This window comes from Rhinopithecus bieti, unplaced genomic scaffold (genome assembly GCF_001698545.2).
Source record: "Rhinopithecus bieti isolate Rb0 unplaced genomic scaffold, ASM169854v2 scaffold_9581, whole genome shotgun sequence".
Lineage (NCBI taxonomy): Eukaryota > Metazoa > Chordata > Mammalia > Primates > Cercopithecidae > Rhinopithecus > Rhinopithecus bieti.
In genome coordinates, this window is record NW_016806413.1 from 2903767 (window position 1) to 2921511 (window position 17745).

Below are 17745 nucleotides of genomic sequence, written 5' to 3' on the forward strand. Positions count from 1 at the left end.
AATTAATAATTCTTTAATATCATCTGTTACCCAGTCCATTATAAACTCTTCTCTAATTACTTCAAAAATGTCTTTTTAAGGTTTTTTTTTGTTCAAATAAGTATCCAAACAAGGTCCTTTAAGTTTCTCTAAGTCTTAAAGTCCTACTAACACTTTTATTTTGCAGCTTCAATTTGCTGAAGAAACTGGAATTTTTGTCCCATGGCATTTCCCACATTCTAGATTTAGCATATTAATGTGCTTTTCAATCTCCTGTGTGTTTTTATTTATCATTAGATGTAGAGGCTTGATTAGATTCAGGTTCAATTTCATTTGTTTTAGGCAGTAATTCATCATAATTCAACATGGTATGTTGGGTTCTTGCTATTGCAACACAACAGAAGCATGTCTCATTGTTCCTTTTTCAGTAATACTAAGATTGAACATCGGGTTCAGATGTTATGAACCTGAGCCATCCAATAAATGCTTCTCATCAACTTTTTATTTCATGTTTTTAGCAGCTGGATCTGTTACTTCATTAGAGGTGGCAAAATGGTGATTTCCTAATCTTATCATTCCTCTCCTATTTACCTATGATTCTTACATGAAGAAGTTTCCCTTATCAGGGTAACTTGATACACAAAGAAGTTGGGATAAATGATTCATTTTTCCCATGAGCAATTTTCAAAATATTGAATTGGTGCCCTAGAAACCTCCAAAAGTGACCAGTTCGTTTTTTAAATAGCATTATGATCTCATGGCCATTTTATATATTTCATGTTTCAACTCATTACTCTTTCCGATGCTCACATTAATTCATCTTTGGCCAATGGAAACCCCTTCAAGTTAGCTCCTGGGTCCTTTTGACACGACCGTACTCTGACTGCTGCCTTGCTTTCTGACACAAAATATTCCAGACTCATCTTGTCCTTTGCCTGCCGCCTTTTAGTGGGACAGTCTGGGTGCGAGGGTGGGTCTCACTATTGAGCTGTGATTATTTCTAGGCCTTTTCAGTGAATAAAGCTATGCAATAGGTATTTTTCAGAAATAAAATCATGATTCTTTATTATATTCTTGTGTCTCTTTTCTCCTCCACTGAAAATCTTGGCCCTTGATTCCAATGACACAAGTAAATATTTGCTTTAACACATATAAATACCCAAATGATACTACCAATATCATTGCTAAAAAAGAAAAACAAACAACTATTGAATGCAGTTTAAGATTTATTTGTGGTTGTTTGGTCTATAGGATATATTTCACTAGCAAAGTATAGACAAAATACTAGGCTTTCAAGTCACTTGAAGTAATTCTTCTGTGGGTCTATACCACCAACTTGACAGACTGTTAATAAGTTTGTTTTAGTTTTAAGAGTTGCCTTTTCAAAAAATGTTTATTATATAAAACATTGACAGGGCCTCAAAGTAAAAGGTATGTAAGATACAGAAATAGTTCCCATCCTTGTCTAGCTCCCTACCACTACTAATAAGGGGATTATTTTATTAGTTATTGGTATAACTAATCCTTCTATTGTTTTACAAGAAAAGCAAATATATATATATTTTTTCCATTTGTCTCTTCATTATACAACAGATAGCACACCATACATTATCTTCTGTACTTTACATTTTTCATTTCCAATATTCTGGAGATTTCTCCAGACCAAAACTACAAAAATAGTTCACAGTCCTTTCTACAGCTGTGTAGTATTCCATTGTATAGATATATCCTAGTTCCTTCCATCAATTCCCTATCAATGGAGATTTGGTTGGCTTCCAGTCTGTAGCCATTAGAAACAGTGCTGTAATCAAGATCTTTGTGCATATACCATTTCATATTCTTGCAAGTGCATCTCGTATGGATTCTTAGAACTGGGTCTGCCAGGTTGAAGGATATACTCGTTTGCTAGGTAACGAATACCATCCATAGGGATTTGTACTTTTTGGAGTGCCTGTTTCCCTACTGACTCAACAGAGTGCATTGCCTAACTTGGATTTTCCCCAATCTGACAGGTAAGAAAGGTATTTCCATTATTTTATTTTATTTTGTATTTGTCTTTTTACGCATATCCTCATATGTTTAAAGGCCATTTGCATTTTATTTTCTGTGAACTGTCTGTTCATATCTTTTTGCCTAATCTTCAGGTTCTTCTCAAAGTTTAAAATTCTTCATATGTGGGGCTACAATTAGCCCTCTGTGATAAATGCTGCAAATATTTTCAGCTATCCAAAAAAATCTTTCTTCTTCTCTGCCACCCAGGCTGAAGTGCAGTGGCTTACTGCATCCTCAAACTCCTGGGCTCACAATCCTCCCACCTCAGCCTCCCAAGTAGGTGGAACCCAGCCCAGGTACTTAAATTTTCTTTTTCTTTTTTCTTTTTCTTTTTTGTAGAGCCAGTCCTACTAGGTTGCCCAGGTTGGTTCTGAATTCCTGGTCTCAAGCAGTCCTTCTGCCGCAGCCTCCCAAAATGCTGGAATTACAGGCATGAGCCACTGCATCTGGCTGAAAATTCTTCTATAGACTTTTCTTTTTATTGCTTCTGAATTTTCAGTCCTAAGAAAGTTTTTCTGTCAGATTATACAACAATTCATCTATGTTTTCTTCTAGTTAGAAAGAGGGTTTCATTTTAAAAACTGGGTCTTTGATCTATTCAGATTTTATCCTGTGTACCCTGTGAGAAATCGAATCAATTTTATTTTTTTTCCCAGATGGTTAACCACACTTGTCTCAACACCATTTTTAAAGCCTTTTTCTCTGAATGAGATGCTTCCTTTATCATGTACTAAATTCCTAGACTTTCTCATATTGTAAACATGTTATAATATTTAATAGAGTTATCCCTCCTTCCACATTGTTCCTTTCTAGGCATCTCCCAGCTATTTTTGTTTATTCTTCCAGTACCTTGGTATAAGGAAAAACTTCTTGTTTTATTGAAATCAGGTATGGCTCTTTAAATATAAATATATATTATATATATGAATGACGACATTTCAAAAGTGTTCTGCAAATCATATTCTAAAACCAACTTTAGGCAACTTTTTTTTGGAATATTAGTCTTAGAAAAAAAAAAGAAGAAAACAGAAATCATCTCAAGGGAATGCATGGACACAGATAAAGCCATGTATGGCGGCCACAACACCCAGAGTAGCCTTCCCTAAGAACAGCAGCAGCATTTACTGAGCATTCACTGGATCCATGGTCCTGTAGTTAACTATTACACAGAGACTGGTCCATACAAAAGACTTAAGAAAATACACAGCTGTCTTGTAGTGACTATCACAGGAAAATTTATTCTGTAAAATAAAACAAAAGTATGCTGCGCATAAGTAGGCAAAGATCAAATGCTGTAATAGATTTTTAAGAAAACATTTAGCACCCGATATATTTTTTGAAATATGAGGATTGTGAACTTCCCTTCTAGCTCAATCTTCACAAAATCACATATACTACACCTCAGGGTAAAATCTAACTTTAAAAAGAGTTACAACATCTTTCAAATAAAGCAAATTCAGTCTGTAGGAAAATAAAGTATCACTTGATATTCGGGTATATCTTTTTCTTGAATCATTTGGCACATCTGTGGCCAGAAACTCCATTCATTAAGTAAACCAAGGAACTTCTTCCTTCCAAGCGCTGGGACCAAATTTCCTGTGCAAAAACCTGCCTGTATAAGTGAAACCTGTCATTCTCCCAGCAAAGGATAATTGAGATTAGAGAGTGTGTAAAACAAAAAAACAAAAATATTACCCAAATTATTTGTACCACATATGGGTTTGAAACTTGGCCATCCAAGATACTAACTAAAAAGACTACTATTGGCTGGGTGTGGTGGCTCAGTGAGCCTGTAATTCCAGCACTTCGGGGGGCCAAGGCGGGAGGATCACAAGGTCAGGATATCGAGACCATCCTGGCTAACATGGTGAAACCCTATCTCTATTAAAAATACAAAAAAATTAGCTGGGCGTGGTGGTGGCGGGTGCCTGTAGTTCCAGCTACTCAGGAGGGTGAGGCAGGAGAATGGCATGAACCTGGGAGGCGGAGCGTGCAGTGAGCCGAGATTGTGCCACTGCACTCCAGCCTGGGCGACAGAGCGAGACTCCATTTCAAAAAAAAAAAAAAGACTATTATTGTTCTTAAGGTAGAGAAATCAGACAATACATCTTGGCGCTCATGTTGCCTTCCTACACTAACCTAGTTAATCTGACAAGTGAGACAAATTATTCATTGGGAAGATGTTTATATCATGCTTCAGTATAATTTGTCTACTCTTTTTGTAGGGGAGAAATGTTGAAAACAGAACATTCAGTCTTTCTGGCAGTTAATCAACAGTGATAGATACAACCTTACATTTCCTAACAACTACAAATTCCCTAATTAACCGTTTTAAAAATGCAATAACAAAGCCATTAAACCACTATTTGCTCTAGTTCACTGTTTTTATTTACATAGCTACCTTTCTCCTGGACAAGCAATGTTAGCCAAAGATGCCTTCTTGATGACAGTCCTATTCAATTTTTATTTATTTTTTCGGTGAAGGGTTTTCTCAGCAGCCAGTGACCACAGTTTCAAAGAAGTTTTCCTCATTTTAAAACTGCAAGAAAATTCTACACTTGATGGTAGTTCCTAAAAAAATAGTTCAATCAACCTTTTAGAATTTTTGTAATATAACTTCAAGTATGTAATGATTTAATTAACACAATACTCTTAATAAACAATAACAACAACAAACCCAAGTGGTAGCTCATTTCTGGTGCCATGAGACATAATAGCACCACTTGTTTTTCTATTTTAGTGGTTAAAATGTATGCATTTTTAGCACCCATCTACAAAAGTTAGATGTTAATAAAAATATGACATTACTCGGCTTACTAGGAAGTAACAGTCTTAATATCCCCTTAAGTGAAGAAATTTGTTTCATTTGCTGCATCCTGGGTCATGGAAAAGAATAGTATGAAAGGGAGAAACAAAGAACACCCTTTTAGCTAAGGCTTTTCAGTACCTGAATCACTGAAGTATTGAAGTCATGTTCCTTGGAAGTGTAGAATCATACCACACATAGGAGGTTCCAAGGAGTTATGTTGTTATACACTGTGTATGTCAGGATAGACCACATTTAAAATGCTGACCATGGCTTAGCAGCCTTAAATATAAAAAAGAGGTAAACTAGAAAAAGTAATGATAGTGATCAACTCCCATCCTTTAACCAAAACTCTGCCTTGTCGCTCCATTTCAAAAACAAAGTGAAATATTCTAAACAACGGACAGATTTTTTTACATAAAAACACAATGAATTTAGATTAATATCAGTCATCAGACATAATAAATACATGATGGGGAAGACAAAGAAAATAAAGTGCACCTTTACAGTGTAAGAGACTCAGAAATCACTTCCTAAATTGGCAATATAAATTGCAATATAAAAGTAACTGATTAGCAAAATTAGATTAAAATTTTCAGCTGAAAATTAGTTTTCAGTACATGAGAGGGACAAATAACCTTTTATTTAAAGGTATTAAATTTAGAGACTTGTATATTTTAATTTTGTGTAGGAGAAAGGAAAGCCATTCTTCTAGAAGGCACTAACTGGTTTAAATGTGCAAGTGAATTCCTCAAGAAAACATGTGCAAAGTATAGTCAAGAAGGTTGCCTGGTTCTTGTGTTGTATTCATTACTCTTCAGCATATACTACGAATTATTGCTGAACAACTGTATCAGTAACCAGGTTTTCCCATCAGAGCTTCAGTGTGTTCAGTCCACAGTGTCACAGATCTCCTTTACTTTCTGGTTGAATTCTTCTGGTTGATCTGCATATACATAATGTCCTGCCCCAAGAATAGCCTGGATAAGGAAAAGCATTCAGAAGGTTAGTGAGTAAAAGCATTTAATAAAACACAATAATATATAAGCAAAGACACTTAGTAATAAAAGTGAGAGCCACTATATTTAAATAAAACACATGATAAAAAATAACAATAATCTATAGTGACTATTAAGTATATCCATTAAAAGGATCTGAGAATAGAAAAATCTACTGAATTGAATCTACATACAATTTTAATATGCAAAAAACACTAAATTGACCACTAATAAAAGTGCCAACAGAGAAACTGAAAACAGTGAGACTGTGCTGCCTTGTGAGGTGGGAATTACTTTAAGAGCTACTGGACCAGTCCCTCTGCCCGTCTCTCCTAATGCTGTGGCTCTAGGGACAGGAAAAGTCACTCAGAAAGGTGGTTCATGGTTTGGACATGAAGATGTATGCAGGCCAAACCCTGCACCCAACACATGTGGTATCAAGTCCCTGACTGATACCTGAGGCTGCAGGTATAGCTTAGATGACCTGTAACACCAGGATGACCTAAAACCTCTTTTAAGGGAGATAATAAAACAGACTTCACTTATACCTAAAAACCCAAATCAAGTCACACACTTACTATTGTCTTCACATATGAATGTGGTCGTAAGGACTGGATGCTGGTGCCAGAATTGCCATCTATGCAGGAGCGGGCGCCAAAGATCACTGAAACTGGAATGTCAGGGTGCATTTTACCAATTCGCTGGAGCATTGGCCTTTTTGCCCATCCATAAGGAATAGTCATATTCTTGAAAGCTGTCTCACCACTTTTAACAGCAAGGAGAAAATCACAATGTATGACTTTTGGGAATGAGTATGCATTGCACTGTCACTTCTATCAAAACACATTCATATTTAGCTTTTCCAGCACTTAAGAAAAACCTCAGCTTAAATGGATAATAATTTATGAGATAGTGTAAAGAACAAATCTCACAGATCACTGTTAGATAAGCAAGGCTGCTGTATACTTCAGCTGATTTTTAAAAGTTTTCTTGTAAACCAAAATGTACAACCTTAATTTTCTGTCATTAAATTATTTATTGTGGAGATAGTTAAAAATATGTTTTTTCACCCTTATTTAAACTGATGTAGAAGGTAGCTTATCCCCAGGTTCACGGCACCAGCATTTCACCTGCAATGCCAAAACCATTACCAAGTTAAGAAACTCAGATAATATATTCTTGCAAACTCTCAGGATAGGTCTATTTGCTGTCACTTCTGCTATTCATTTTTTTTTTTTTTTTTTTTTTTTTGAGATGGAGTCTCGCTCTGTTGCCTAGGCTGGAGTACAGCTACACAATCTTGGCTCACTGCAACCTCTGCCTCCCGGGTTCAAGCAATTTTCCTGCCCCAGCCTCCTGAGTAGCTGGGATTACAGGCACGCATAACTAAATTTTGTATTTTCAGTGGAGACGGGGTTTCACCATGTTCGTCAAGCTGGTCTCAAACCCCTGACCTTGTGATCTGCCCGCCTCGGCCTCCCAAAGTGCTGGGATTACAGGCGTGAGTCACCGCGCCCGGCCACTTCTGCTATTCTTACAGAACTAGAGAAAATTCTAACTTGCCTTTTATGAAGAATTCAAGTCTCACCACAAGAAAGGTAACAAACTAGGACTACATGAACACATGTAATCATGAAATAAGAGGACGTGAAGAGTAAAACTTAGACCATGCAGGAAAGGAATGATGTTCCTGGGGCAGACCCCTAAAAACAGCTGTTGGAGCAAGTCAATCAATGTGTTCACCTAATGCACAAGATCTGACTGCCTAGCAAGTCACAAAACCTCAATCTCTTGAGGACCTTAAACCTCTAGTCTCCCTCACTCTTGGCAGAGAACCTCTAACCTACTTTATTAAAAAGATTGAGGCTACAGCTACACCTATAAATAACTACCATGGCCTCAATCTTTTTAATAAAGTAGGTGTACATATTATCTGCCAAAAGCGAGGGAGGAAATAAAAGGAAGGGAGGCTGCCTCTGCATCTCACCTCTTAGCCTTTCATCCAAACCTCAGTCTTAGAAAGGATGAGATACCACTTCTCTGTCTTAAAGTGTGCTCCATGACCCACCTATGCAGAATCACCAGAGTATTTGTTAGAGATGCAGCCCAGAAATGCTAGTCTCAGTCTTAGAAATAAGCCTCAGGAGTCACATTTTAACAAGCACCCCCAATAATTTCAGTACATGACATAGCATGAGAACTGTAGCTCTCATCTTTGCATTCTCCTCTTGATGCTCCTCCTAGAAACTCTAGGGCCTTATCGTTTGGCCTCCTCCTAGTTCACCACTGTCGTCAGGCTATGTTTTCTCCACTGGTACTTTTCACCCAACATCCATAAGTAGTATTTGTACAAAATACATTTGGCCCTCTTGCTCCCTCTGCTACTATGCCCCATTCTGTCTCTCTCCTTCTAATCACTGTCAAAATACATGCAGAATCCCCCACTTCCTCCTCACTCTCTGCAGCTGCATTTCTAAGGCTGACCTACAGATGTTTAGAGTTGTTCAGGAGTACAATCATCAAATAGACTTGAAAAATACTACACAGCCTCTCCCATTCACTTGGGAAATTCAATACCTTTCGGTATAGTAAAGGATAATTCATAGTACAGACAACTATTTACTTTTGTTTAATCTGGCACCCTTTTTTCTTTTTTTGATGAAACATTCATACTCAGTTTGGGAAATACTTCATGTGAAATTCTTCAACTCTCAACTCAAACCATCTCTTGGAGATGCCCAAGACCAAGACTTCTTCAACTTATTCATAAGAACTTTGAGGGAAGAGTGAACATCTCACTTTTTAATCTGCCATCAGAACTCAGCACAATGTTTTATACAGTGGGTACTCTTAGATGAGTAAAATAAAATGTATTAGAAACATGTCCTTTTAAATTCAGTAATTTAACTACTGATAAAAATCTTCTGGACCACTGATATATTTTTTAAAAAGGCCGGGAACAGTGGCTCATGCCACTTTGGGAGGCCGAGGTGGGCGGATCACCTGGGGTCAGAAGCTCAAGACCAGCCTGACCAACATGGAGAAACCCCGTCTCTAATAAAAATACAAAAAAATTAGCTGGGCATGGCAGCGCATGCCTGTAATCCCAGCTACTTCGGAGGTTAAGGCAGGAGAATCGCTTGAACACGGGACGCAGACGTTGCAGTGAGCCAAGATGGCGCCATCGCCCTTCACCCTGGGCGACAAGAGCAAAATTCCATCTCAAATAAATAAACAAATATTAACAACAACAAAAAATAGTCTAAAACACACACACACAGTGAATTGAGAAACCTAACCCTCACCTTGGAGTCTGTACATTACAGTGGTAGATGTATTCTGTCACAGTATCGTCTTCGAACATTGAAGAATACTTCCGTTTGAAATCAGGCCTTAAACGCTGCACTAGACTTAAACCTATTTAACAGGAAATTTAAAAAATGCATGTTTTAAATTATAATTAACTTATCAACTAAATAATACAGAAAGTTTTAGTGCTTGTCTGTGTAATGACTGTTATGTGCACACACACATATATATATGTATTCAAATATATATTGTAGGTGGTAAAAAGCACACATTCTTATAGCTGTCCTCCTAAAGTTCCCCAAGGAAATATTAATATAAGAATTAAAGAGTATTGTATTTTGACTTGCAGATGTGCTTTAGGGCCTCAAAAACGTGTAAGTTAGAAGGCACTTTTGTAGGTAAATAAATTCTTTAAATGTGGCCAGTGAGTAGCTCATACATAAAATTAATGTTAACTTGTATTTCTTCCATAATTATACCACATTAACATCCAAATGAAGTAAACTAGCATATATAATTATTTCTGTGTGAAAATAAATTCAGTTTTTTCTTGGGACACTAGCAAGACCCCCTGCTAAGGTTATCCCTAGTGGTGCACATAGCCCCACTCTAGAAAAAGCCGAGGGCACCCGGGAGCAGTGGCTCACGCCTGTAATCCCAGCACTTTGGGAGGCCGAGGCGGGCGGATCACAAGGTCAGGAGTTTGAGACTAGCCTAACCAACATGGTGAAACCCCCATTTTGTATTTGTACTGAAAATACAAAAATTAGCCGGGGGTGGTGGCGTGCACCTGTAATCCTAGCTACTCAGGAGGCTGAGGCAGGAGAATCACTTGAACCTGGGAGGTGGAGGTTGTAGTGAGCCGAGATCGCGCCACTGCACTCTAGCCTGGGTGACAGAGTGAGACTCCGTCTCAAAAAAAAAAAAAAGAAAAGGATGGGCGCTGTGGCTCATGCCTGTAATCCCAGCACTTTGGGAGGCCGAGGCAGGCAGATCACGAGATCAGGAGATCAAGACCTTCCTGGCTAACACAGTGAAACCCTGTCTCTACTAAAAATACAAAAAAATTAGCCGGGCGTGGTGGCCGGCGCCTGTAGTCCCAGCTACTTGGGAGGTTGAGGCAGGAGAATGGAATGAACCCAGGAGGCAGAGCATGCAGTGAGCAGCGATCGCGCCACTGCACTCCAGCCTGGGCGACAGAGCAAGACTCTGTCTCAAAAAAAGAAAAAGAAAAAAAGAAAAAGCCCAGGGCAAGGCCCACAAGGGAAAGAGGATGAAAAGCAGAAGCTTTCCTCTAGTCACATTTTTCCATTCTGAGGCCCCAGAGACTGACTGGTCTCCCTTTCTGGTACCACTACCCCATTAACTCCAGCAAGGCTTTACTTCTCTACTGGTCCTCTCTTTCCATCTGTGATGAATTATACAGCTCCACCAAGAAATTCTGTCATGCAGTTGATTCTACATCACCTTCCCACCCGCAAGTGCAAGCAATAATAGGAGGCTGAGGGCATGGCTTTAAAGAGCCTCTCCTAGGTGTCTTCCCTTGCCCGTCACTTCTCCTAATTTCTCTTCATACTTTACTTTTCCCATAATTGTTATTTGTGTACCTGTGATCTAGTAAAATCTATTTCTATTTCAGGGCTATAAAGATTAAACGAAGCTCTTAAGTAGTTTACCAGAGGAGGACCAAGCATACTAAGGAGTGGCTCTACTGGGGAGGGCTGAAAGACTGCAGGTAGGCAAAATGTGCCTTCTGTAAGAGCACTGAGGCCGGGCGCGGTGGCTCACGCCTGTAATCCCAGCACTTTGGGAGGCCGAGGCGGGCAGATCATGAGGTCAGGAGATCGAGATCATCCTGGCTAACACAGTGAAACCCCGTCTCTACTAAAAATACAAAAAAATTAGCTGAGTGTAGTGGCAGGCGCCTGTAGTCCCAGCTACTTGGGAGGCTGAGGCAGGAGAATGGCGTGAACTTGGGAGGCGGAGCTTGCAGTGAGCCGAGACCGCACCACTGCACTCCAGCCTGGACAGCAGAGCGAGACTCCGTCTCAAAAAAAAAAAAAAAAAAAAAAAAAAAAAAAAAAAGGAGCACTGAGTAAAGTGTGGTCACCAATTCAACCCCCATACCCTCCTCTAAGTCCTGCAGTCCCACTGCTCTCCCCATCCAAAGAGAAGGCACTAGGGCAAGAAGAGCCAGGGGTGGGCAAAAGGGAACAGCATTTACAATAACCTGCATGACAGTTAATCCCACACCCTCCTCCACACCCCCATGCCTCTTCTGTTTTCTTGCTAACAGAAGAACCCATCTTTCCTTTCTTTCTTTCTTTTTTTTTTTGACAGGGTCTTGCACTGTTGCCTAGGCTGGAGTACAGTGGCACAATCTTGGCTCACCACAACCTCCATCTACCTCCCAGGTTTGAGTAATTCTTGTGCCTCAGCATCCTCTCCTGAGTAGCTGGGATTACAGGTGTGTGTCACCATGCCTGGCTAGTTTTTTTGTATTTTTAGTAGAGATGGGGATTTGTCATGTTGGCCAGGCTGGTCTCGAACCCTGGCCTCAAGTGATCTGCCCACCTCAGCCTCCCAAAGTGCTGGGATTACTTACAGGTGTGAGCCACAGCACCCGGTTAGAACACATGTTTTCTATAGTATCAATTAGGCAGCAGTGTGCTCAGGAAAGCAGGCCCTGGGAACAAGTCATGATTGGTCCATCACAGAAATTTCTTCTTTGCTGGTGGAAGGACTAGGAGTGCGCAGTCATAAGGGGAGGTTGGCTGGAGCCTTCCAGAGAGGACTTTCTTCCCTGACAAAGCATTATGGAGACAAGGACCATTTTCCATGCTTTTCTTTCTTTTTGCTCACAAATCAGGGTGCTGATTTGTGAGATGATGCTTAATGCCATGGCAGGCATCAAACCCCCGTGAGGAAAAAAGTCAAGAAAATCACAGACACAGACCCAAACCCTAACATCAATGAGCAAGCAACCAGAACAAGTGCTAAAAGCTATCTCCAGTTTGCTTATTAAGGAAATAATAAAAGGCCTTATAATTTAAGCCACTTGGGTATTCAGTTACTTACAACTAAAAGTACTCCAAACTCATACAAGTTGTACAGGGGAAAGGCAGAAGTTTGGAACATCATTATCTGTGACAATGAGGGAAGGAAATTCCTATGGCTGTAGGGCTGAGAGAGAACTGCTGAGAATCAAATAAAATTCAGTCAGGGACTAAACATTGGTGCCTCAAAATATGGCCAGAAATATACATCAGCAGTCCCCAAAATGTTGTGGAAAAAATAACTTTATCGGCCGGGTGCGGTGGCTCAAGCCTGTAATCCCAGCACTTTGGGAGGCTGAGGCAGGCGGATCACGAGGTCAGGTCATCCTGGCTAACATGGTGAAACCCTGTCTCTACTAAAAAATACAAAAAACTAGCCGGGCGAGGTGGCTGGCGCCTGTAGTCCCAGCTACTCGGGAGACTGAGGCAGGAGAATGGCGTGAACCCGGGAGGCGGAGCTTGCAGTGAGCTGAGATCCGGCCACTGCACTCCCGCCCGGGCCACAGAGCAAGACTCCGTCTCAAAAAAAAAAAAAACTTTATCTTTCCAACATTCTGACATAGATGAGGGAAGAATCTGTGAGTGTGGTGGTACCTGTTATCCCCAGGGTAAATCAAATCAGGTTTTATGATCTACCAAATGGTATCATCAATTGGCGAAATGCTCTCCAATGCTCGCCAACAGGGCAACATGCTACACTTCTCCCAGGCCCTGGACTAGCAGACGTCCTTATATCCTCCCCAAAACACTCTGCTTGTCTGGCTTTTTTTAGAGTGTTGAGGACTAACTAACCTCATCCTCAGCATTTCCCTCCTTTTCTGCTTTGCTAATTATTTGTAATGTTTACAACATAAAGAGTCCCCTTTGAGGAGAAGAGCCTAGTTGCATTCGTCTTTGTGTAAGACATGGTACTTATTAGAGGAAGAGGAGAAAAAGTAAGGGTTGAGGATTTTTTTTAAGATTTTGACTAACGATAGTGAACTCTCTTCTGATAATCTACAAACACCTTGCTTTCCTAGAACATAAGCACTCACCAAAGGGTCCTGCAATCCTTAGGCCAGCTAAAGGGTTAAAGGGAGTCAATGCTGCTCCCAAGGCTCTGATCCAAACTGGAATTGGTCTGTCTTGATCAGCAAGGTCTGGTCGTTCAGGGAAGCCCCAAGGTTCCACTAAAATGAGATGATTAACCCTGTTGGAGGAAAGAACAGATTTAAGTTCATTTGGTAAAATCACTCTAAGACTATAAAGAGCTAACATGATTTATAAAATAAAGGTAGAATGAACCACCTTCAAAAACCTTCACGTTAAAGACTAATGGCGGTACAGGTCGTATCATACTCTTATCCTGTGTAAACTTTTGAGATTCAGTAGGGTCTAAGCGGTGTATGGTAGAAAGAGGGCTTTATTTTTAATATATCTAAATGTGGATAATAAAAGATGTATAGAGTATACAACTGTGTGTTTACTGAGAAAAAGAAAAAAGGGCGTTTGTTATTTAAGTTACAATCTGGGAGATGATGTAGATCACTGGCCACTCAGAAAAATCCAATGGTTCCATTTATATCATGGCTGACACTGCAAAAATGGCCAAAGATCAATATCTCATTCTTTTTTATTTATGTTTTATATTTTATTTTATCTTATCTTATTTTATTTTGAGACAGAGTCTCGCTCTGTTACCCAGGCTGGAGTGCAGTGGTGCAATCTCGGCTCACTGCAACCTCTGCCTCCGGGGTTCATGCCATTCTCATGCCTCAGCCTCCTGAGTAGCTGGGACGACAGATGCCCACCACCATGCCCGGCTAATTTTTTGTATTTTTAGTAGAGATGGGGTTTCACCATGTTAGCCAGGATGGTCTTGATCTCCTGACCTCGTGATCCGCCTGCCTCGGCCTCCCAAAGGGCTGGGATTATAGGCGTGAGCCACTGCGCCCGGCCCAATATCACATTCTTATGAAATAGCCTCAGATACCAACAATAGTTATCTCCTATGAATCAACCATCCTAAAAATTTAAGTGAAGTTAAGGACTTAAAGTGGGTTCAAAAGTACTTTAAATTAACTTTTCATAAACATGAGGAGAACGTACTGTGGACTGAAAACACTCCTTAGTTTGGGATTCTAGAACTGTTGAAAAGGAACACGTCTATCTACCTTATCCATGATTTCATGCTATACTAACATTAGATTCTGTTCCCAATTCTTTCCCAATTTTCTTTTTCACTGACCAAGAGACAGAAAATCTTTAGTACAACTTCATATACAATTATTTCTTATTGTTAATCATTTTAATTCTTCCATCTTATGAAACTTCTTCCCAATGAAGGAAAAACAGAACTATCAGCAGTACTTCCATGTAGCTGCATCATACTTTACACATCATAAAGATTCTAAACAAAGTACAAAGATCCTTCTGAAACAATACAATGTTCAACTGTAACCAAACCAGCCAAGAAATGCCCGCCAAAAATCTCCCAAGGATAAACTGACAATGACTCTAAAGTCCCTTTCCTAAGTTATAACTGAAACAGAAAGGTAAAGAAACTAAAACATGGGCACAGATGGTACTATTCCTCATATAAAATCCATTCTATTATTGTTGTCAGCATGCATAAGAATGAGTCAGTAACAGGTCCATACTGTGACTGCTTTTTTTCAGACAGAAAGCTTTAGAGCACAGAGCTCTATGGTCCCTTGGAGAATATTGGGTGCAATCTTTCATCTTAGATAAGAAGGAAGCTGAGATGTACTACACGACCTGTTCTGGTATATAACATTAGTTAACACAGAACTAGGGCTGAAACCCACATTTCTCTACTCCAGCATACTAACAGATGCTGATAAGGAATCGGGCAGAAGGCTTTGTTTTCTAAAAATAGGCTAATCAACGTAAGTAAGATAGACATATTAGTAAAGGTAAAACTTAACCTTTATTAACTCTCAAGGCCGGTCCTAATAGTATACTCTAGATTTTACAGCATTGAGAACATATGTAGACTATAACCATAAAGATGTATGACGATATATGATAAATGAGTTTCATATAATTATGAAGTATGCCTTCACAGCCTAAAAATTTCATATGAGAACATTTTCTAATAGTGTATCAGAAAGAGGTTGGAAATGAGTGTTCTGCTTTGTTTTTTAATGGCAAAGACTATCTCTTATATTCTGACCACTTCCTAAATTCCTTTTTATTTTTATTTTTTGAGATGGAGTCTCACTCTGTTGCCCAGGCTGGAGCGCAGTGACGCAATCTCAGCTCACTTCAACCTCTGCCTCCTAGGTTCAAGTGATTCTCCTACCTCAGTCTCCTGAGTAGCTGGGATTACAGGCATGCACCACCACGCCCAGCTAATTTTTGTATTTTTAGTAGAGACGGGGTTTTACCATGTTGCTCAGGCTGGTCTCAAACTCCTGACCTCATGATCCGCCCACCTTGGCCTCCCAAAGTGCTGGGATTATGGGCCTGAGCCACTGCACCTGGCCCTAAATTCCTTTAATTACAGCCCACAATAAGATGTGGGGTAGGGGAAGGAAGAGGCCTAACAGGGGTATGAGTAGAACTAACGAGACAGCCACCTAGTTGAAAGCAGCAAAGATTCATGTTAAGAAACAGCCACTATTATTCACTACTGACTTACTTCCCAAAGAGAAAAATGAACTCTTCATTAAAACATACCCTACCCTAAACAACTGTTAAATTTTTATCACAAATTTGTTAATGGATCTTGCTCAGTCTGCTCTAAACTCTTTCTGACCTGCCAACCCAAAAACAGGAGGACAAAGGAAAACTTGACAGAAGTCTCATCTGTCTCTAGGTGACTATTTTTGCCTTAGTTCTGGTTTGCCTTTTAAATATGATCTTCAAAATTTCATCCCTAGGTGAAAATGCCAGTTTAACAAAGTATGCAAAGTATATATACTAAGGCAGATGACCTTTCAGTTCCTTTTTGAAAAGGAGTGAATGTCCCTACAATTGCTCAGTTCTACTGTCCCTACAATTGATCAGTTCTATGTCTTCATAACCTAGCATGAGGCTTAGCACGTGATAGATGCTTGGTAAACATTTGGATTAATATGCTTTTCCACGTTTTCTTTTGGTCCTAGTCTATTAAGCATATACAAATTTTATAAAGTATAATCATAGCATAAGCATATCCAACTTGATTTTTCTGGTCCCCCAGATGACATCAGAACATCACTCCTATTTATTAATCTCATTATTCAGTAACAAAATCCATTTAGATAGTCAACAACCAGTCTAGTCTTTTCTAAATAAAATTATACTGTCTGGAACAGAAAAATAAATCATAAGCATTGAATATTGGCCACAAAATTATATTAATATATGTGTGCATGGGTGTCTGAAACAAGTTTTGTGGGGTGATACAATTGTATTTTTCTAATCCAAACAATATAGAAGGGCTATAGTAAAAAAAGTTTGAACATCATTTTTTTAAAACTCTACAACATCTAAATTGTAGTTAACTGTAGTTATATATCATCTGCTTCTACTACATGTAAAAACCCCTTATTTTTGGTTTTAGGAATTTTAAATAAGATAGACCAAGCAAAGCACTCAGGTTAGTGGCTATCAAAAGGTAAATATTCAGTAAATGTAAGATAGTTACAGTAGCAAGAATAGGAAGACTACAAGAGTAGAATTTATTCCAGGGAACATGGAAAGACAGGTATTTATTCTTCAGAAGAGCTTGATCACAGGTGACTACAACGTTGCACCAGACCAAGGTCCCAGGCTATCTTCTAACCTCTACTTCTAGTAAAAATATTATCTCCTCACTTGATAGGAGTTACTGGGTTTTAATGTACATCTAAACTATAATTAGCTAAACCCTACTCTTTAATATTCCAGAGAGGGTTCCCTGCTGGGAATGTTAGTTCACAGTTAGGGTAAAGAATGGGTCCAACCAGACAGCACATTTGAGTCATCCTATTAGACATCCTTGTCAAGAACCAGAGACTGGTTTAAACCACAAGAAAAATAAAGAACCAGCAGAGCAGGAACAACAGAACAGCTCATCAGTTTTGAAATATAAAAAGGCATTCTTCTTAACGTTAGTCATTAGAATTGGCCTTAAGTTTGAAGATGGTGAGCAGAGTACATCCTTAAGGGCAAAGCAGTGGACAACACCTGTACCAACACACTGGGACCTGATTTCACTTGGTCTAAATGCTAACAAGGGTAGATAAGCCTGACCTTCATGAGATTTAAAGACAGCCACCAACTGGAAATAATGCAACAAGAACAACAGTCAGGTCAGGCATGGTGGCTCATGCTTGTAATCCCAACACTTTGGGAGGCTGAGTTAGGAGGATCACTTGAGGCAAGGGGTTCAATATCAGCCTGGCCAACATGGTGAAAACCCGTCTCTACAAAAAATACAAAAAAAATAGCCAGACGTGGTGGTGCACGCCTATAATCCCAGCTACTTGGGAAGCTGAGGCACGAGAATTGCTTGAACCCAGGAGGTGGAGGTTGCAGTGAGCCGAGATCGTGCCACTGCACTGCAGCCAGGGCAACA

General features: G+C 39.5%; 1 protein-coding gene across 1 annotated transcript in view; it reads right to left on the reverse strand.

Annotated features, from left to right (window-relative positions):
• Positions 1-4400: 4400 nt before the first annotated feature.
• ABHD5 (abhydrolase domain containing 5, lysophosphatidic acid acyltransferase) overlaps positions 4401-17745 on the reverse strand; it is a 31046-nt gene continuing 17701 nt past the window's right edge. Inside the window, exons 4-7 of the mRNA XM_017876322.1 lie at positions 13235-13389; positions 9141-9252; positions 6414-6600; positions 4401-5817 (exon numbers count right to left, since the gene is read on the reverse strand). Coding sequence (XP_017731811.1) covers positions 5728-5817; positions 6414-6600; positions 9141-9252; positions 13235-13389 — 544 coding nt within the window. The 3' untranslated portion in view covers positions 4401-5727. The remainder of the gene's footprint in view (positions 5818-6413; positions 6601-9140; positions 9253-13234; positions 13390-17745) is intronic.